The 22,783-nt window shown below is 33.7% G+C and overlaps 1 protein-coding gene across 2 annotated transcripts; it reads left to right on the forward strand.

Moving 5' to 3' along the window:
* Positions 1-2,024: 2,024 nt before the first annotated feature.
* On the forward strand, positions 2,025-22,023 carry LOC148612868 (uncharacterized). 2 transcript variants are annotated; one of them, XM_088594717.1, is made up of 2 exons: positions 2,025-2,955; positions 21,685-22,023. In XM_088594717.1, the coding sequence occupies exons 1-2, from the start codon at positions 2,673-2,675 to the stop codon at positions 21,747-21,749; spliced, it is 348 nt and encodes a 115-aa protein (XP_088450843.1). In that variant the 5' UTR covers positions 2,025-2,672; the 3' UTR covers positions 21,750-22,023. The 2 variants fall into 2 exon arrangements, with proteins under 2 accessions (XP_088450843.1, XP_088450841.1); XM_088594715.1 differs by lacking the exon at positions 21,685-22,023 and adding an exon at positions 6,246-7,004 and having other exon boundaries at positions 2,065-2,955.
* The last annotated feature ends 760 nt before the right edge of the window (positions 22,024-22,783 follow it).

The raw sequence follows: 22,783 nt of genomic DNA on the forward strand, positions 1-22,783 counted from the left end.
AATCGTTTGTTTGTTTGTTGAGGTTTAAGGTCCGAGCAACAATATTTCACCTATATTCAGACGATGAACATGAATTTGATGATGAAATGAAAAAGGAATGGGACACAAGGACAATGGGGTCGACAAATTTTGATTGCCACCGGAAATAGGGAGAGGTGGGTAGGGTCGGGCAATTTAGCCTCCTGTGGCGGAGCCCTATGGTTCCTACTCCGGGAGAATACCACAGTAGGGTTCTTTAACATGGGAGGAACGTGGCATCTTTCCCAACACGGTGCACCACTATGGTTTGCGGTCAGGTTTTCCGTATTATAGCCTGACAACCCCAGCATGTAACACGCCAGGGGTACCCCATTCCACCACCTGGGGCACACATCCCAGTTGCTCTGTGGGCAGAGCGCCCTAGCCCCCGGCTAGGGTTCTGCGCACTATTTAGTCGCTTTTTACGACAAGCTTAGCGCTGCTGCAGGCCTATTCTTTTAACACCCGGACCTGCACGGGGCCTTGTGGCAATCGAATCACTGTTATAAAATATATGAACATACACTTTGTACATATAAAAAAACACAGTTTTATATATTGTAAATTTTTTGTCATAAGTTTTTTTCTTCTCATTCTCTTTTCAAACAAACTAGCCGCGTGTTGAAAGGCAGTAATATTACACAATCATCTTTATGAATAAGGCAGCAAACAAAAACCGATAGATTTCAATTCGAAGTTCAAAATCTACTGATTATCCGAATGCAATAATACGTGTAAATTTGCTATCTCTTTAATATACCCATTATCGAAATGTTGGAGTTTAACGCCTAGATAATAAAAATTATTTCGGTATTAGAATATAATGACAAGTTATATTAAAGGCAGTTAAACTGAAGACGACAAATAACTAGGAAATGAATATATTGTAGTAAAGTTCAAAATCGTGTTCTACAAGCATAACACTAACAATTTCAGTTCAATGACAGATTAGTATGTTTAAAACAAAGCACTTATATTAAATTTAATGTTTCGTTTTGGAAAAAAATCTCAATTGTTATTAGATATAACCATTGTTCTGTTTTGTGTGTATAAGGAGACTGTGCCATTGTGTTGAAAAAAAAATCGGTTAGGTTGAACCATTAAGGATTTGCTAAGGTTAAACCATTAAAGATTTGCTACTTATGACGTACACAAAACTGCAATAATATCTTGAAATTCGTACATTGCTGTATTCAGTGATTTAAAAAAATAGTTTGTTTGTTTGTTGGGGTTTAACGTCCGAGCAGCAATATTTCAGCTATATTCAGACGATGAACATGAAATGGATGATAAAATGAACATGAAATGATGATGAAATGAAAAAGGGGTCGGATACAAGGATAATGGGGTTGACATATTTTGATTGCCACTGGAAATAGGGAGAAATGGGTAGGGTCGGGCAATTTAGCCTCCTGTGGCGGAGCCGTATGGTTCCTACTCCGGGAGAATACCACAGTAGGGTTCTTTAATGTGCGAGGAACGTGGCATCTTTCCCAACACGGTGCACCACAATGGTTTGCGGTCAGGTTTTCCATATTATAGCCTGACAACCCCAGCATGTAACACGCCAGGAATACCCCATTCCACCACCTGGGGCACACATCCCAGTTGCTCTGTGGGCAGAGCGCCCTAGCCCCCGGCTAGGGTTCTGAGCACTATTTAGTCGCCTTTTACGACAAGCTTAGCGCTGCTGCAGGCTTATTCTTTTAACACCCGGACCTTCACGGGGCGATTTAAAAAAATCAATCTATCTAAACTGACAAAATGTAGACTAAGTATTAATTGAATAAGGTTAGGATATCAATATTTATTTGAATTGCGACGGAAATATGCTCCGGGCTCCTTATTTTCCTATTTTATTTATCTACTGAGCCAATACATTTTATTCATTTGGTTTAGAATGTAAATCTAAAACCACACAACGTTTGGAAAAGATCTTTATGTTATAGTTGACAACTAGATCGTTTGCTGTAGGAAATATCAATTCAAACTAGATGCAAATTGATCTTTTAGAACTGTAAAAGTATCTCAGATTTGTATGAAATATTGATAAAGTGCATTTTGATGCATATAACATCAGATTTAATGCAATCGGAAGGTTATTACTTGCGCTGTGATGGCGAAGCTTAAACCAATTACAAGAAAAACATGAGTCAGTTGTTTTAACATATACCTGTAAAGCCAGTTAGCAACTGATGCTGAGGGGCACGTTGTATAAATAATTTGTAATTTGTGCAATCTTCTTTTATTTGAAAACTTCAATCACTGCCAGTATCTCAGTTTATTGAATCTTGTACTGATTCTACAGAACGTGATCTCGGCACAGTTTATTGGAAGACTGGTCAAAATGATTTTTAATAGCAACATTAAAACAGTTAATTGCCTCAGGGATTAACTGTGGGTATTAGAAGGACGTTCTTACAGCAGGGAGGACAGTTCGATGTTTGTGTGGTATTACTTGTCACGGGACACTTAGCTGTCTTCTAAGATAAAATCAAATGTTTTCTTGTGTTTTTGATAGGAGTTGGAATATATTTACAAATGGCATTTCAATGAACTTATTCTAATCGAACAACACGCATAAATTGTACATCAACATGGATATCAGTTGTCTTGAAAAAACAATATCTGGTTAATTCATTCGAGCCATTGTAATGGATACTGGACACAAAGTTTCGTTTTCTCCGAAAGATAGAGATAATGAAGACGACAATGATATTGAAGTATTGTCCGAAAAATGTTTACCTATGGAAAGCAACCACCGACCTCTTCGAAAGCCGCGAAAGTCTATTCTTGATGATATCAAATTCTTTCAAGACGCCGCCAGACGGAAGAAATTTACACGTTGGGTTATAGTTCTTGGTGTCATTTTCATATTTATGAGTGGTATTTTATTGATAGTGACATTGAATATGTCTAGCGATATAGATGATAAAGGTAAGCAACACGTGATATTAGCTTGAGGTTAACCTACATTTGGTCGTCGGTAACAATGTCATGTTTTATTATGACTTTTTTGTAGATTACAAAGATATGTTTTTTTTTCTTAACATTTAGTTAATGGGTTGGATATAATTATTATTTCTACCTTATTTTGGTGGGAGATATATTGTTTTGTCCTGTCCGTCTGTCTGTTTCTCACAATTTTGTTAGAGATACTCCTCGGAAACTACTGCTACTGCATCAAATATGTTGATATTTTGTAGATAATTAGGAAATGATTTCCAGTTTTGGTATATACATTACTAGGAACTTACGATCCACTGAATTTTGTGGGAGTTATACTTCTTTGAACTTTAGATTGAATGAGACAAAAATAGGCAAATCAATTTAGTTCAGGTTTGAAACCTCCAAATTATAGTTCACTCGATAATAATCTCCTTTTTTACGCCCACATCTATTTTCTTTCAGTACTGAATGGAAAATAGTTTAAATGAAGAATAGGCTGAATGAGATTCGGTTTCTCCAATGAAATCTGTAAAAAAAAACTCAGAAAATGTCAAATGGCGAGAAGCTCTCGCAGAAATATAATCAGCGCGCGGTAGTTGAAAAGTTTATTTTGTATTTTTAAACGTCGTCTCAGAATGGGAGAAACTTTTTGATTTAATTTGCGGTTATTTCATTAATTCCCAGATTTTTCGAGACCAATAGTTCTATATAAACATTCACTGTCTGTAAATGTTAACCATTGCCTGCTAATATACCTGCCTAATATGACAAGAAAAAGGAAAAATAAGTATCGCCAAACATGCATTTGAGAAAAAAGTAATGCGACATTTGCAATTTAAACACGTGTCTTTTTTTAATTCAATGATGAGGTGTTCCACATATAAATAAACATATATCAAGGAAAAAAGTTCGAGGATAGTTCACTCCTCGACACTTCCTACTTATTCTTGCAAAAAGAAAACAAATAATATATCAAGTAAATTTTATGTCAGTTCATTATATCTTGACTCGGGTTTCATATGAACTTTCTGTGTCGTTATAATAGATACAAAAAAGTACTTAATGACAAATCCATTGAAGTTAATTGATGGACATTATTTTATCCAAGCATTCTGTTGTTATTACAATCATTAAGTGTACCCTAACTCGTACCGGAAGTTGCTATCAACCAGCAACAGAAGTCGTTTACAAAGTATCCCACATCTATAGAAAGAGAACCTAATCCATTCAATGGTAGTCAACATAATTGTGACGACAGACGAACAACGTGATTTTTATAAACATGATTGATAAATTTGTTCTTATTGTTTTACGCTGAAGCAGCATGATTACGGCTTTGTCGTGGCGATGAACCTGAATTGGATGATAAAATGAACATGAAATGAGTATGAAATAAATGATACATAAGATAAAGCGTAAGAAAAACAGAGTCGACGAAATTTAGATTGCCACTAGAAATAGGGAGACGGGGTCGGCAATTTAGCCTCCTGTAGCAAAGCCGAGGCTCCTACTCCCGTCGAATACCACAGCAGGGTTCTTTTACGTGTGAGGAACGTGGTCTTTTTCCCAACACGGAGTACCACTTTGGTTTGTAGTATTTTGTTCCGTATTATGGCCTGACAACTTCAGCATGTTGGATGCCAGGGGTACTTCATTCAACCACATGAGGCGCACTACCTCGTGTGGTTGAATGGAGTACCCCTGGCTTGAGTTGTTCTGTGGAAGTCTGGGTTCTGAGTGCTACTATTAACCCTTTGAGTTTGGGTAAAATAATGTATTATATCTCAAAAATGTATTCAATTTTTAAAATATACAAAAAATGGTGAACAATAGAATAAAAAAAAAATAACTAATTATGCAGAAACCAAATCAAAACACAAAATGAAACTAAACCATTTCCGCGACCCCGACTTCACAGGTGTACTGGTAGGGTTATGGAGTGTCATTCATATCTAGGGTAATGGTTTTTGGTTAGTGTATATTCCACTTTAATATGAAGTTTGTTTTAACAGAACTGCAAAAAACTAATAATTTAATTTATTGACAATTTATTGCTTCATTTAATATAATAAAAAAAATAGGCATAACAAACAATCGAAAATAATAATCATTTGATGTATATAGATTTCAAAATTTCTTTCAATAACTAAAATATATTATTAAAAAACGCCGGAAATTAGTATTTTTTTGTTACTCCTTGAGACGTTCACGTTTCCAATTTTAGCGTTAAGGTTACAGACCACCAATTCAACCAATGAGCATTTGGAACGTACGCAAAAATAGTCCTACGCAGAAATTACCCCTGTTCCTCATAGTGCTGTGAAAAAAGTTCTCATCTTATTTAAAGAAATCAAACAGTTTCTGAAAGGAAAAACATTTCTGTACATTTTATAGGTGCATTTTGCTTCTTGTGATGTGAAGCCTAATCTCCATAATGATTTTTAAATATACCCCTATCTTGTGAAAACACTAGGATTTCCCATGCTATTTATAGACCCTTCACTTCCGGTGACCAGTACTGCACTGCAAGTCTGCTAACCCCACATGCCATTCTGAGGACTGTGAGCTGACATATGTAGAATCATGCTGATATATAGTCCTCTGCAGGTTAAAGTTAAGATAAAGTCCAGAGAAGCCATTGAATATTGTGAAATTAGCATAGAAGCCTATGGGAAGTGGAATTAGTGGTTTTTAGCCTTAATGCATCGTTTATCGTGCGTTTACACATCGTTTTACGCACGACAAAAGCGTTTGTTTAAACGCCCGATAGGAGCGTTCGTTTAAACGCACAATAGAAGCGTTCGTTTATTTTTATACTTTGATTATTTCCTTGATTTAACTGTTATGTTTATATTTTAGCTATTATTAATTTATATAATTTATGTAATTTTCTTTTTTTATTTTTTTTTCTGTCTTCATTATATGTCAATATTCTCATTTTTTCGTCGTTCGTCTATCGTCCGTTTAAACGCACGATATGAGCGTTTGTCTATCGTGTGTTTAAACGCACGCTAGGAGCGTTCGTTCATCGTGCATTTAAACTCGCGCTGGGATCGTTCGTTTATCGTTTAAACGCACGACAGAAGCGTTAGTTTATCGTGCGTTTGGGTATCGTGCGGGCGGGAAACCTAAACGTCTCAAGTTGACCGATGTTACATGTAATGCATGATTAGTGACGTTTAACTGCCCACCCCCAAGCATGTTTCATTCTTATATTCAAAGGAAGATTCGTAAAAATGTACTTGCCATGTATCCAAGATTTATTTTTTTTCTTACAGTTCGAGATTCAAATGAACTACTACAGAAACATTTAGACAGTATGTCAAAAGTAAAAGGACACACTGTGCCTGATTCTAACTTGACTCGTACTAAAGCGACCTTGCTTTTATGAAGATCAACTTCTGACAGCAATCCATGACAATTTCTACTGCCAATGGGAGACCAAGGTCACGACTCCACCTATAGTATTATTACAAAACAATTTGTGAATACTCATACGTATAGCATTCCAGCGTTAATATTTAATGTTTTGTTCTTTGTAGCAAAGTACTCAAAACGATATCAATGACCAATAAAAGTATGAGAACAACGAAATCATGACAAAACTGGGCCATGTTTTATATAAAAAGTGTTCATTGTGTTTATGTTAATCTGTTGTGAAGTTCAATGTCAAATATGTGGATTAGAATATTATCATCATCTTGGTATCATTTTTCAAAGCCTTCTTCATGTCGTTCGCGAGAGATTTGGAGTAATCCCCAAGTCATATCACTTCTATTAAAGTGAAAATCATTACCATGATTCCCTTGTATTAGAACTGTTTTATATTGATATATATCTACTGGCAGGATGGTTCAAGATTACTTGGAAGTCCCTAGGATATTTTGCACTTAATTAATTCACAAATAGAAGGTTCCGTCGTGCTATAAGATTATTGCTATGAGAAAGTGTCAAGCGCAAGTATGAAAATTTTGATGAATATGTGACATTTAATTTAGAATGTAGATTTGTTGGATACAGTCTCTGGTAATTAATGGAGAATCGGTTCGCCTGAGATAATAAAAGGTTTCAAAGACTCTATGGCATCTTTTCAAACTACTAAATTGTACAACTCTTTTATCTCTTTCATATTCATTACAAATATGTTATGATACACTCTTGATAAAACATCGTCCTCAAAATGAAGACCTTGTCCGAAAAGTTTCAACAATTTTTTTTAAATTAATTTCCTTTCAGCATGATTACAGTATTCAGGACAGAACCATATTTAAATGTCATTATGACAAACTTTTTTGCGCCGATCATTTCAATCCAAAGGTCAAGCCTTCTACAAACGCAATTATTGTTTATATGACATGAGCTTCTTTTGAAATATACGTGAAGATAACAAGATTTTAACGTGAAACTCACATGAATTCTGTCACAAATTAATGTGCTCAGTTCGGGCAAAAATCACGTAGAAGTCTGTGTACTAATTTCACATAAGTACACAAGGCATGGACCATCTGATTTTCAGGGGCGCTAGAATTTTCTTGTTGATCAGATTTTCCCACTGCATGATGATACTTGATCATCTATCTAGGAAATTATGTTATGGTCCATGCCTGACATACATTGTATATTGCGCATTCGATAGTAGACTTTAATAATGGTTTTCCCTTAATCAGTTTTGATATTGCATGCAAGTTTTGAAGCTATTCTTAAAAGTCGAAATGGGACTTAAACATTGTAGTGACGTACAACGTTTAAGTCTCAGTCCCTGTAAGAATCATGCAGTTGGTGAAACATGGTGTGAAAAAATCCACCATTATGAGAGTGCAAATTAACTATTTGCATCGTCAGAATCAAGGAAAACAGAGAAGATTTTCCATATAATGCTGGACCATTGAGTTACAATTTCATTGAGATGCACTGAAAATGAACATCTCATTGACAGATACCTCTGTCAAAAACCTCTAAGATTCTATTGAAAAATTTCTGCCCAACGCCAGTGATGCAGAGATCAAATAATGGTCTTTTCATATAGAGAAAGTATCCTTGAGAGAGATATTACATTGTTAGGGGTTTTGACATGCATGTTTCTGTTTTGTTCCCATTTTGCCTGATTCTCACAAACATTCAATTTTAAGTAGCTCACCGGCTACGAATCATGTTAAATGGTTGTAAAGCCTACAATTTTTTAGTTGTTGATATTTAATTAAAAATGTTAAAGTAAACAGAAACTTACATGTGGTATTTCACATAAGCTTTGACTAAGGAAATAGAATGTTATATAGAATGTATTTTAGATTCAAAACCAATGGTCATAATTCTGTAATTGGCACTGAAATACAATAGAAACTGTGTGTTGAATTTTAATATGAATTATCTCCTAATACCATAAAGATAGGAATGAATAATTACTCATTTCAACATACAGACCCATAAAGCAACTAAAGAACGAAAATAAAAATGAGTAGCCTTTTTGGGGATCTATCACATATAACAGAATTTGTATGACTCTTAAAAAGACTACTTTTTAACATAAATGTAAGATTAACAATGAAAATATGCTGAATATTTTGCACGGGGGTGCTTTCGTAAGGTTAGTGCCTTCACATGCCTGTCTTACAAACTGTTATAGTGGGAATGGAGAATACAAATTTTATTAAAAAGCATCTGCTTAAAACATTAAGCCAGTTATTTAAATGATTATTTTAAAGCATGTTGTAATCGCATACAATGCGAAGGATCATGATAGCAAATAGATGTAAACAGATATAAACGTGAATCTCATGAACAGTTTTTGTGTATTGGTTGCCAGCTTCGATTTTAATTTCTAAAATGACAAATTAGAAGTTTTTTCTAACCAAGCGAAGATCGATAACGAGAAAGAATAAAAAAACAGCAACAAACCGCTAATATCTATTTGGCATCATTATTTGATAAAGAAAAATCAAATTATCCTTCGATTTTATACCGTTACCGCGGTTGGCAGGCTAATGTTATTTACTAACACACTATGGCAATTAACGGATCTCGATCGAAGCCTCGAAGATCTATTATTCTATCTACTTCCTTAAGGAATGCTTTAGGTAATGCGGATATAATATACGGTTTTATTCGGTTTAGGATAAAAATACGTCAATGTCGTCCATGCATGCATTTCAGGTTTTTAGGATAATTTTATGAACCTATCAGTTTTTTAATTGTACGATGCCCAATCGAATTCTTTAACATTACAACTCGAGCACTCGGAATGATATTAGGCAATTCGTTTCTAAAGGTGATACACATCGAGTACGCTCGATGTAATCGTAAAATTAGATGCTTGGTTCATTTTTGGCAGTCACATTCCGAATGATGTAGTTAAATAAAAACAATTAATTAGCTAGGCAAAAAATCAGGACATATTTCTTTCTAACGTAACATCTATAAATATGAAGATCATTGTGACGGGTGAGTCAGTTTGCCACACAGGGAACTCCCTGCATGTCAAGGGCAGGGGTATAGCTTATAAATAGGGATATTTTCCCCTAATTCCACACAAAACAATATGTTGCACGCAATGTCGTGCTAGGAATGACCAAACACAACAATTATTGTCAAACCTAAAATTGAAACACGGAACAAGTCATTGTGTAAAACTATAAATCAAATCTCTTCATAGAATAATTTGTTACGAAAATTTCCATAATTATGCATCACCCAAGATATCAAGATATAATAAGAGGCACTGTAAACAGATACACGTACTGGACATGCGGTACCAGTCATTAGGCAGAAGAACTAATTATATCAAACGTAAGCATTCTCTCTAATGAGAGCTGAGAAATCTGCTTAAGAAAACTACAACGGGCAGACGAACAGGGTGACTTTAATAGCCACATAACCTCTGCAAATAAATAGTAAAAACATAAAAACAAAAACAAAAGTATATGTACTAAAAACTAAATTCCATTTTTTTGTAAAAGCGGCCATTCTGTTCAATTATAGGTATAAGGAAAAATCATATCAACTTCCATCGAATACAAGACCCACATTCGCAATTTACGTCAAATCTGGCAGGAACTGATTTAGGGTTCACTGTTAAACACTAAGCAAGGATATCGGATTTGAAGGCTACAAGAACAGTTGTGTAAATATAATTATGTAGAACATAAAGCTCTATTGAATTGTTCTACAATACCGGTATATGTATCTTTTAAAAAAATTCATCGTAGTGATCGATTCAACTTGATCGAAGTATATCTTGGCTCCCGATCTTGTGCCTGTTGACCCCCGAAGCGAATGTGCTTCTCATCTAGATCTATTCGTCAGGTTTCCTAACAACAGAGAGCTAAGCTATTTGCTGATTATCTATACGTCTCATTTAAGTACATGTAGGTATTTCTCTTTTTTCTTCGATTTAGAGGAATAATATATGTAACACATGCCTTTACAAGGTTCAAAGATCAAGTTCAAATTCCACCCTAAAGCTTTGCAAATTTTAAATAAGTATTTAGCGATTTTAATTGTGTATAAAAATCAATCGATCTGAGAAAAAACTTTTTTCAGGTGATCGTTGTATCTCGCGGGCGTAAATCTACGGAGGTCTTGTTGCTTGAATTGGGACCTATTTGTGGCCCTGGCTGAACAGAATTAGTCGCTTGAGCTACATTAGGGAGTAATGTAGAGGTGGTCAATAAACTTTGTTTTCCTAATAAACACAGTATCTGCATAATCAGGAATGGGCCACTGGTTTATAAAATATTCTGAATTTGAGTGAATTTCCCTAGTGTGTATAATTTTGTGAGTTGTGTCGGGCAGCTGCATTATTGTTGCTGAACAAGCTATTAACGGATTATACTCGCTAGCAATTTGACGGGTAACGCTAGCGGGGAGGACATGCTTACACTGTACCATTCCAAATCACCTGACGTCATTTCCTGTCCATTGTTTGAGTTCATATTGCTAGTGGTTTAGTCTTATGAGTGAGGTCTTGTTTTCTTTATCTTCAGTATTTATGAATAATCCATTGTATTCAGATCGCTACAATGTGAATGTCGTTTTTGTTTCCCGAGTTCACGTTTAGGCTTTGTTTTTGGATTTTGACGAATTATATTATCCCTCTGTTGACGCTTTGAATTTTTATTTGCCTATATTTTATGAGCATCCTTTAAGAGGGACCACCGTTTTACTTTCAAATTTTCTATGATAAAATTATTTGTATGCACAAATAGAAACAGTTTCTTTGGAATTCGGCTCTAAATAGGTATTTTAAACGGCACCATTATTCTGTGTCGTACTTGCCCTTTTCCCCGAGAAGTATTGGAAGTACAAGTAAGATTTCTTTTCAATGATTTTTTTCATATAATGATTATAGTATAGTCTTTCTCTCCATGAAAAATCCATTAACTTCCTGAGAACATATACAGACAGACTGAAGATAATATTACAGTATACAATTTTCGTTGGCCACGTTTTATTATGATTTAGGTGAAATTTCTACCGTGTGGTTTCTCTTGTATATCATATCATCAGTTAAGAACTATCGAAGTGTCGGTCTCTTTAAGAATCATGTAGTAGATGAAATATGGTATGAAAAACCAAACGCTTGGTCAGTGTTTGACTACTTTTCTTCATCAGAATCAATGATTGAAGACAATGTTTTCCATATAATTATTGTAAAATGAGTTTTTACTTAAATCAAATGCATTGCAAATAAATTTTTCAAAGGTAGATAACTGTAAAAAAACTTAATTTTCTAAAAATTATAATGAACAATTTTCGAACATATCCAGTGATACAGAGATCGAAAAGTGGTCACTTCATTGTCTTAAAATTAAGAAGATTTTTATTGTCAGATCGGTGTGTGTTTTTTTTTGCCCGATATTGACTAAGGCTTGTACTTTAAACTTACGACTGTCTGCAAAACAAATCAATAAGTACAACTACAGGAAACGTGAAAATACAATATTATCTTTTCTAAAATACGGACACCTGTTGTGAAGTATATTAAGGTACCTGAAAATGAAACAATCAGAGATAGCATGATGAGCAGTAAACCAGAGGATATCTGTATTGTTTTAGAACTTTCGAACAAGTATTGACATTGCTGTGTATGTTCCTGCTGTTCTAATGATATAATATCTCATGGTATACTTAATTGTTTTCCTATTGTCTGTTACTTGTGAGCGAGAGTCACGTCAGCCATGTACGTAACAGTTACAATAATATATCCCTTTGGGAAAAAAAAACTTTTTCTTTTCAAAGATACAAAAATAGCCACAGAAGATTTTTCTTCCCAATTTGTTTAAAAAGGGTCAGTTATGTTTTACAGCTACATATTCTAAAATTATTTGGTTACACAATTACCTCCCTTATTGGTGTACGATTTGACAGTTGTTCCACATGAGAAGGATGGTGGCTAACAAATAATCAAGCGTCAGACGTTTGAAATTTTACTAAGAGAAGAAACGAACGTCTGCCGCTGCGTTAAGCTTGGCAAATTTCTTCTGACACCCGGACCTTCACGGGGTCTATTATAAATGTAATGTAATGATCATTCTTGTATCCGTGAAAGCTATACAATTGAGAAAAAAATAACATCTGAAAGTGCCGTCAGCGAAAATTATACCACTACATAGAAATTTTAAGTTAGCTTCACATCCAAATATTATAAGATATAAAAAGTATAAAAGAAAACGACATCGAGAAATTTGATAAAATGTTTTCATTCAAGGTTTGATAAACCCTTTATGCCATTATAGATTGACCTGCTTAGAATGCACTGAAAGGTTATTTAAAATATAAATTGGAAAAAAAAATTCTTTTTAAAGACATTCCGGATAGTGCTATTGTGCTTAAGAATTTCCGAACAAAGACCTGCAAGGTTGAAAAGGCAAAACGTGGTGATAATATAAGATTAAAAAGCAAGTCACTATATGGTCATTTCCGGTTTGTCCATTTAAATAAACTGAACGTTTGATCTAAAGATTATACTCTTCAGACGCGATGGAAGTATTGATAGTCTAGTTTTACAACTTTATATGTTAAGTTCTTCCAAATTAAGATATTCAATGTCGTCTTATATTTAGTTTTCGCCAAATAAGATCGAACGAAGACTTTCCAATAGGGATTTAAGACCTAGACAAGACTTGTACCTCTCATTAATGGTTTCCTTTATTTGTGAATAAAAAGGGAGAAAATCCGATTATACCTATTGAATTATTTACAGTTCTGTACACTTTGTTAAGGTTAACCAACCTATTACATTGCGGAACTCATTTAATTATTCTAATTACATTATAACATACACTTAACTGTTTTAGCTAACCCACAGGTTCATCGGGACATTTTACATCATTTTGGACCTACAGTGAATAATGATTATTTTTAAAGCGATATCTTGGAACTCATTATTCAAATATCAAACAAAACTATCTCAGAAAAGTAGTATACAGAGATAGGGATAAACAAAGGAACTAAAAGTTAAAAAGAAACTCGAGACCGAAGAGCAAATAGCCGAGCCATATTTTAGTGCACCAGTAGGGACAGTCCATTTATCTTACATGAAATGGCAATAATTGGTTACACCATGTCGTCTCCTCCATTTAAACATGAAGCATTAGAATCATCGAAGAAGATCATATCGTCATTATTTACTCTAATTAAACTATAATAAAATGAAAAAAATATAGATATTGATTAGTCTTGGTGTATAGTATTATGTCATCAATATTGTTGATATTCAACTCTTAACTTAGCATTCTAAAAATACCATGAAAGTGTTTCTAATCAAACCTTACAATCTCACAGCACGATAAGCTCAACATTGCTAATATCCGCTTACATTCAAAGTATTAAGTATAATCGAAATTTCCATTTTCAAATGAATTCACAAATATCGGTTAACGCTTTTTTTTTAAACAATTGTGATCATTTTTATAACAATTCATGCTGTGTTATATACAGCCATGTACATTGCCTTTATGTTGTATCCCAATCAGATACTTTTCAATCCCGTATTAAGCATTAGTAATATTAATAGAAAAATGCTTAAAGGATATGTTTGTAAGAACCAGGCAAAATGGGAAAAATTAGAAACATGCATGTCAAAACCCCACCGATCTGACGATGTAATATCACTCAAGGATACTTTCTCTTTTTGAAAAGACCATTACTTGATCTCTGCATCACTGGCTTTGCTTACAAATTTTCAATAAAATGTTAGAAAAAATGAGGTTTTTGACTGCTATCTGCCCTTGAAATGTTCATTTTCAGTGTATTTCAATGGAATTATCACTCAATTCGCCAAAATGATATGGAAAATATTGTCTTTTTTATTGATTTTGATGGTGCAAATAATAAAATTGCACTATCAAAATGATGATTTTTATACCATGTTTCATCCATTGCCTGATTCTTACAGACACTGACACTTTATGTTCTACAAATTATGTTTTTGGAAAACAACTAGTTATCAACATGTTCAAATGTAGATATATATTGTACCTTCTTTTGACACGTGTTCGTCATTTCACACTTTGTACGGTTTCTTAAGCACATGTAAATGGATTTAGTTTTTGCTGTCTTTTCCCCCGACTTTTGGAATTCTTAATATTGAATATATAACCCCACTAAAAAGGTGCGGTATTTCATTAGGCTAAGCTCATTAGGATTTTGTTTATAGAAATCTTTGTCCATTGTCCCTCAAATAATTACATGGATTTAATTAATACAATTCTTTAACTCTGAAGGTTTAAAGAAATGTTGTCAGCGTCTAACTGTTCATTTATGTACATGTATTTGTCTATAGTAAAGACACTGCTATGAAAGATCTGCACATGTAGCCGATTAACAAAGACATGACATGAGAGAAGGATTTGCCTTATCAAAACTGATTTTCAACAATGTTACTTTTACCGAATTTTGTTTGTAAGACTGAATTTTTAAAAATGTCAATCTGGTATAATGAGGCTTTACAGATGACAAAAAAAAACATTGATTTTGACATTAGTAAGCAAAAGAACTGATACTGACATTGTTACTCTTTTATCGATTCACGATATATAAACAAATATAGCATTATAAAACAAATATGAAAAATGATATATTATGAAAGAATTGAAGGCATTTCAGCCAGTTATACTACGTCTCATTACAGTTTTTATTGAGCAGTTTTCAATTTATCTGTAGTTATTTCCTGTAAGTCGCATAATAGAACATTACAATCGTGTTACAATACCAATATTAGTACGAGTTAAAATTATAATAGTCTAATCATCTAATTTAATACCTAGGTTTGGCCTAGGTACATGCTACACTAGTTTAGTTAACAGCTAGCTCAATCATGATTCCTATGCTGGAACATAAATAGTTTGTTCAGTTATGATGCTTAAGCTAGAATATACTAGTAATGTTCAATTATGAAGCATATGCTAGAATATACTAGTAATGTTCAGTTATGAAGCATATGCTAGAATATACTAGTAATGTTCACTTATTATGCTTATGGTAGAATATACTTGTAATCACTTCGCTGAGTCATGATACACCTGGTGGAACACACGCATCTCGCTCAGTCTTGAATCCTATGCTGGAACATAATCAGTTTGTTCAGTCATGATTCCTTTGTGGTAACAGTCGGTTCAATCATGATGTTTAAGCTTGAATATGATCAGTCGCTTATGCATCATTACTGAAGGAACTGTTTATGGATATCCTGGAACATAAGCATTTTGCCCAGTCATAATTCCTACGGAGAAACATTAGCCTTTCGTTCAGTCATGATGCATAGCCTGCATGGAACAGTTTGTTCAATAATTATGCATATGCAAAAACTTAGACAGTTCGTTAAGTCATAATTCCTATGCTGGAACATAAACAGGTCGTTCTGCCATGATGCATATGCTGGAACATAATCACTTTGTTCAGCCGTGATTCAAATGCAGGATCATAAGCAGTTCGTTAAGTCATGACGCATAGCCCGGAACATAAACAGTTTGTTCAATAATGATGCAGATGCAGAAACATTACGTTTGTTTAGTCATAATGCATATGCAGGAACATGATCAGTTCGTTTAGCCATGTTTCCTATTCTGGAGCATATACAGGTCGTTCTATCATGATGCAACTGCAGAAATATTAACTGTTTGTTCATTAGGTGATGCATATGCTGGAAAACAAGCTTTCATTCAGTCAAGTTGCATATGCTGAAACTCAAACAGGTCATTCAGTCATGATACAAATGCAGAAAGATTAGCTGTTGGTTCAGTCATTTTGCATATGCTAGAACAGCATCAGTTTGCTCAGCAATGATGCAAATGCAGGGACATAAACAGTTCGTTCAGTAATGATGCATATGCTTAAACATAAGCAGTTCGTTCAGTCATGATTCATGTGCTTGAACATAAACAGTTTGCTCAGGCATGATTCCTTACCTGAAATATCAGCACTTCGACTCCTCACTCATGTTTCCTATGCTGGATCACAATCAGTTCTTTCAGTCACGATGCATATGCGGAACTAAGCTGAGCGTTCAGAAATAATGCATATGCAGGAATGTAAGCAATATGCTCAGTCATGATGCAATGTGCTGGTATCATAAGCAGTTTGTTCAGTCCTGTTTCCTATGCTTGAACATAAACATGTCATTCAGTCAAGATGCATGTGATGGAATGTAAGCAGTTCGTTCAGTTATGACACATATTCAAAAGCATAAGCAGTTCCCTCAGTCATGTTTCATATGCTAGAACTTAATCAGTTTGCTCAGTCATAGCACCCATGTTGGAATATAAGCAGTTTGTTCAGTCATGATGCATATCCATGAACTTTCATTTAGTGATGATGCTTAATATACAGGAATACTAAGAGTTTGTTTTGCCTTGAAATTGTAACTAGGTGATTTCCATTATATTTGAAAAAAGGAGAATGATTTTCTAAATACGAGTAACGTTCAACCAGATTTTAACTGGCTTTCCGTTCACAAGAAAAAAAACCTTATGCCATGTACGTACCCGGTTCATATAATACATTTTGTTCAGCGTAGTACTTGTAACTAGTTTACCGTCAGAACACTTAATTTTACGTGCAAAAGAGTTCGTGTTCATGTAAATGAATAGCAACTTAAAAATGTATTAGACGTACAATTACGTAACTAAATAATTCCGAGTTTCCAGGGTATTAAAAAGAAAATGCAATAATATCTGTATGTTATTGACAATAAAATGATATGAATGTATATTTTCAAGGTCAAGATAAGTGTTCAAGCATTGTATATAATCTGATTTACATTTCCTAAAATCGATTTGTCAGTTTTATATATTTGAAATTGGTTCCACTTTGGCATAAATGCCAATAGATTTCGCATTATACTCTAGTGCGACTCTTCTAAGTTTGTTCATATCTCATGACAATGCCCCGTATTATGTCATAATGTTTCAGTATATATTTATGTATTTCTTACTTGTAAGCGTCGGTCTCTTTATGAATCAGGCAATAGATAAAATTTGGTAAATAAAAACACCATTTTGAAAGTTTAATTTGACTATTTGCACCATAAGAAAAAGGGGAAAAAGATAAGATTATTCATATCGTTTTGGTAAATTGAAATATTATTTTATTGAAATTCATTGAAAATGAACATTTCAAAGGCAGATAAATCAAAAACCTCATTTTCTAACATTCTATTGAAAGATTTCTGACTAAATCAGGTGATGTAAATATCAAAAAACGGTCTTTCCAAATAGAGAAAGCATCATTGAGTGAAATTAAATTGTCGGAACGGTGGGATTTTGACATGTATGTTTCTCAATTTTATGATTTGGCCTGATCCTTACAAAATATCACACTTTATAGCATTATAAAATGTTTAAATCAAAATTACAAAATGAATGAGTGAGGAGTCTCTTGACAGGAAATATTTCTAATTTGGATTCGACTTAAAAAGAAACATGCAATTTCTCTTCATTGCAGTCATCGGGGACGTATTGAATGAAGTGATCCTTATAGTATATTAGTCCAAAACGCATTACATTGGAATTATTTCCTGTTACTGAATTTTAATCAATATTATGTTATGAAACTGACTAACATTCCATTAAAATGATATTTAAAACACTCTCTCGTCATGTCAAGTTTGGGAAACTACGAACTACGAAAACGGTTTGACAAATGAAAATCCTTTTCATTTTCGCATTTGAAAATAATAATTTTGGATGCATTTTGATTTCCAAAGAAGTAACAATAGTTCAATCAGTTGATTTACAATTTTAGGAAACAATAACGATAATTTTGTCTTTGTTGATTACGGTGGCAGACCTAGAATAAGGGACACAACTCTTACAAATCATTGGAATGTTTGTGTTCACCATTTTACATCAATTTCATGTAAGCATCAAAGTAACTTGGACTTATTTCATTCTATTTCAAATTAAAGCTTTAAAGGCTTTGGTGTAATTGAATATGATACACACACATCACAAGTTTCAAGAGTTTTGTCCCTTACAATAGATCAACCTCCTTCAGACTCTCCCACATTTTGTGTGAGACATAAGACTTGACTTGCTCATGCTATACATAATTTTGTTGGCACAATTGCGTTGAACAATACTTTATGACACTCGTTTGGTACGAAAGACGTCATATGCAGTTAAACATTTTACCAGGAGACTTTGATCCCCTAGAATTTTTACAGAGTTATGCTCCTTTCAGCTCAGAAATTTCCAATCTTATTGAATTACATTTTTTAAATGATGATTTAACTAAAACTATATTCACCATGAATGTGACCTGATTTAGATTCATTCCCAATTCATATTATCAAATTCAGGTATAACTGAAAGAATCGTTCTAACCCGTTAGGTATATATTAAGAAACTATTTCTCCAATCTAAAGTGGGAGGTAGATCAACCTTGCTTGGTCGGTAAAAATTTTGTCGGAATTAACTCGGCTCTGGATTGATTTCAGAATAGGTATGTGGGGCATGGGTTGTAGTCGATTTTTGCAGTCCAATATCAACTTCCTGTACAAGTACGTATATCTAAGCATATATCTAGCACGACAACGAGTGCAACATTTTTTTCCCTCTGAACATGGTAATTTATAATTTTCTGTGGTAATGTCTTTTTGTCTTACAACTTAATGTTATATTGTATCTCAGGGCCATATAAGGCAACAACTAATTCCAATTCCTGGGGACAAATAAAATCTCTTTCGAAGAAAATTCAATTTCTTCAGACTAAAATCTATTTCAAAATTAGGTTATAATAAAACAGACAACAAAATGTGTAACATCGAAATATTTTCATACTTTTTTTGTCTTCAATTCGTCTGGGTGTTGATTTAGAAGCTGGAGCCACACATTATGAAAAGGCTACACTCAACAGCAATAGATGTTTTGGTTTTCCGGAACTACATTCGACATTTTCGTTGTAAACATGCACAATCTATATGTGTGACTATAATCGTTCCGTAACAGCGGACGAAACTCACCTTTCAAATTCAATTGAAAATTATCCTCCACAGATCTTACACATGTATCTATTAAATTAACGATCAGACTACAGAGGCATTGACTCAGTTACAGCTAACATGACAGTTAACAAGACATGAAAGTTCATCATTGAGGAGGGTGTTAGTGCTTAACATGGGTAAGGTGTGAAAGCTGTGAAATGCCAATGTACTTGATAAAACGTGGTTCGTAACTGTGACTATATTTTGTAAAGAATAATCAAGGGAACCAAGGTTCAAGCGTTAAAAATGTAATCCAGGGACAAAGACTGGACAGGGAAAACACACAAACGCAACAAAGAACATAAAGCAAATGAGCAACTCGGACTCCACTAAAAACCGGGAGCATGGACCTGGTGCATCGGTAGGGTAAGTGTCCTCTGCTATTATAGAAACACCCGCCGAGTTCCTAATAAAAATTCAAGTCCGAGGTAGTCGAAAGAGGAACTAAGGATAACTATGACACGTTGAACAGATAAGTTTTCATGGCGCAAATGGATACACCATAAAGATCCACGAATTTATGATGACGACCATAAAACTTCTGTAGTGATGACTTCAATCTTGTAGCAACATAACACTGTTCTAGAAGCCTACTTATTAGAAGTCTTGCGCGATACAAAAAGTCTGGGTAGTCTCGGCAAGCTCTGGCATAACGTATAAGTTGTGATATGAACGCTTATACGCAGGTGCTGAAGGGAAAAAATATACATTTTTGAAATTAATAACAAATATTTGTTTTTTTATTCAACTTTTTTTATATGATTTATTTTAAATCTGTATTTACGAATAGATTAGATAAGATACATTTTGGCGAAATGTTGTTGAACTTCTAGAACTCGGATTTTTTGTGGTTTCAGCTTAGTCAAGTAATTATTTAAAGAACAATTATCATAACTTATTTAATCATTTTCATATCTGTTCTTGTTTTTTTTTTCAAGAAAGGATATGCATTTTCTGTGATTGTAACTCTATCAATAAAATTGAACTATATTTTCAAATAGAAAATAAGGTTATGTTTAGTTAAATCTACATGTAAAGAAAAGCAAAGGACGCTTATCCTACCAGTACACCTGGTCCATGCTCCCAGTTTTGAGTGGAGTCCGAGTTACTCATTTACCTTTGTTACTTTGTACGTATTATTTTGGTTATTTTGTATTCTTTGTTGTATGTATCTGTTTTTCATGTCTGGCCTTTGTCCCTGGATTTCATTCATTTGATTTCCGCCAGAATTTTGGTTCCCTTGATTACTCTTGAAACAGTTTTTTCTTAAAATGAGACGTTGTAGTCTAGCTATTGTTGATGTACACCGTATTAAAATGTTCATTTTTTGGTTGCCTTTAAACGCCAGTGATGATTGAACTTTGGAATTTGTGATTTTAAGTGACCATCGTTGTTTAACTGAGTGCCTTGAGAAAAGTCAATATGTCATTGATCTTGAAGTTATTTGATCTTGTCGATGAGACTTCTACGTCATTTTTTATTATTTCATATAGATTTGATACAAAGTGTACAAAAATGCATATAATTAAAAAGCAGCGTTTTGGTTTTTTTTGTGCGCTAGATATCCTGTTCGTTACAAATCAATGGCACATCCAAATGCATATGTCTAATTTTATTCAAGAAATAGATCATAATTCATTGAAAGTCATGAAGAAAAAGTATATTTTATAAACGTCCTTGTAAATTACAGATATTACTTAGCATTTAACTACGGTATTATGATCTTTAAAAAACTTGATTGTATAACTTAGAAAAAAAATTTCTTAAAATGCAATCTAAGATTTGGTTTGTAATCTTTATTCCTTGTTTGATCTTTAAAAACTTGATTGTATAACTTGAAAAAAAATTTCTTAAAATGCAATCTAAGATTTGGTTTGTAATCTTTATTCCTTGTTTGCCTCATGGGAATTGTATTTTGTATTGTGAAATGCGTCATTACATTACCATATTTGAAGGACATCATCTGTCCATTATTTTGTTAATAGCACAAGAAATACCACTTATTCGCGACTTATCCAAAGACGATTGAATTGTATTGCAGAAGAGACATTTATTTTTATTTTATATACTTTAATATACTTTGTCGTCTGACATTGGAATCATTTAACATTTTATATGATTATACTTCCCATGGCGTATAACCTAGATTTGTGAGAACTTAAGTAGCAGTCTTCATAAAAATCAGAAGGGGATCCATGCATATCAAATACCCACCGAATTGACTTTCATTTCTATTTCAGAAACAGTTACAGGCCAAGCAACCAGTCCCATTTTGTCAGTTGGCTGTTGCACATTCGAGATTTAAATAACATAGAGAGTGTATGAAATTGGCCCTCTGCAGGATTCATCATTATTAATTTGGTTTTAGTTGGAGACGTATGGTTTTCTCAAAAATGCAGATCAAAATACAGAAAAAACTATCATTACGATAAAATATAGCATACATGTATGTAGATCAAAACAGCATGGTAAATTCTGTGGGTTTTTCTACACAATGTATCACTTCTACTATAGGCAATGACTGAATTTCATATGGACTAGTACTTGATTAAAAGTATAAAGTAAATTATTCAATGATTCGACAGCATTTATGAGTTAATTTTATCATAGAAATATTTGTTTTTTTATTACTAGAAATATATTGTGATGAACAGATGCATTAGGTCATTCTATGATAATATTACTGTGTCCCTAGAGTAGGCTAACCCTACCTGTGCACCTGGTATATGCTCACAGTTTTTAGTGGAGTCGGGGTTGTTCATTTACATTTTTTTCTTTGTGCGTGTAATTTTGGTTATTTCATGTTCAGTCTTGTGTCTATTTTCTCTGTCAGGTCTTTATCCTTGGAATAGATTTCCGCTTGAAGTGTTTTTCCCATGATTACTCCTTCACATTATTATACCTAAGGCTTCAGGAATTAATAAGTAGGTGCTTCTGAATTTCTGTTCAAGGATATACATTTTGCAGTCTTTCTTAATAACCAATAGGGACACATAACACTAAGACATTCTGGAATAATTAGCTCTTGTCTTGTCCAAATATTTGCTGTTTACTGCAAGATTATATGTAATTCATGTTATGAAATCATGGTTTTACTTACACTTGACATTGGAAGCTTATTTTGTACTTATCTGATGTATTAAACACAATAATGGTTTACATCATTTATTTCTAATAAGCTGTTATAGTTGACCTTCATTCAGTAATCTTAATGCTATTTACATATAATTCTGTCTGTAAAGATTTAATTTGGTTAAGTCGGCAAAAATGAAAAGACCACAATATGTCGTAGAATTAACAAACTTAAACCTTGGGGATACATCCAGGGATCAGTCGTTC

The sequence above is a fragment of the Perna viridis genome, chromosome 7 (assembly GCF_037379345.1).
Source record: "Perna viridis isolate PV_CMFRI_1.1 ecotype Kerala chromosome 7, ASM3737934v1, whole genome shotgun sequence".
NCBI lineage: Eukaryota > Metazoa > Mollusca > Bivalvia > Mytilida > Mytilidae > Perna > Perna viridis.

Excerpts from the sequence above, each read along its gene's own strand:
- LOC148612868 (XM_088594715.1), top strand. The coding sequence starts at position 2,673 with ATGGATACTGGACACAAAGTTTCGTTTTCTCCGAAAGATAGAGATAAT. Across the intron at positions 2,956-6,245 it reads TAGCGATATAGATGATAAAG|TTCGAGATTCAAATGAACTA; the intron begins GTAAGCAACACG and ends TTTTTCTTACAG.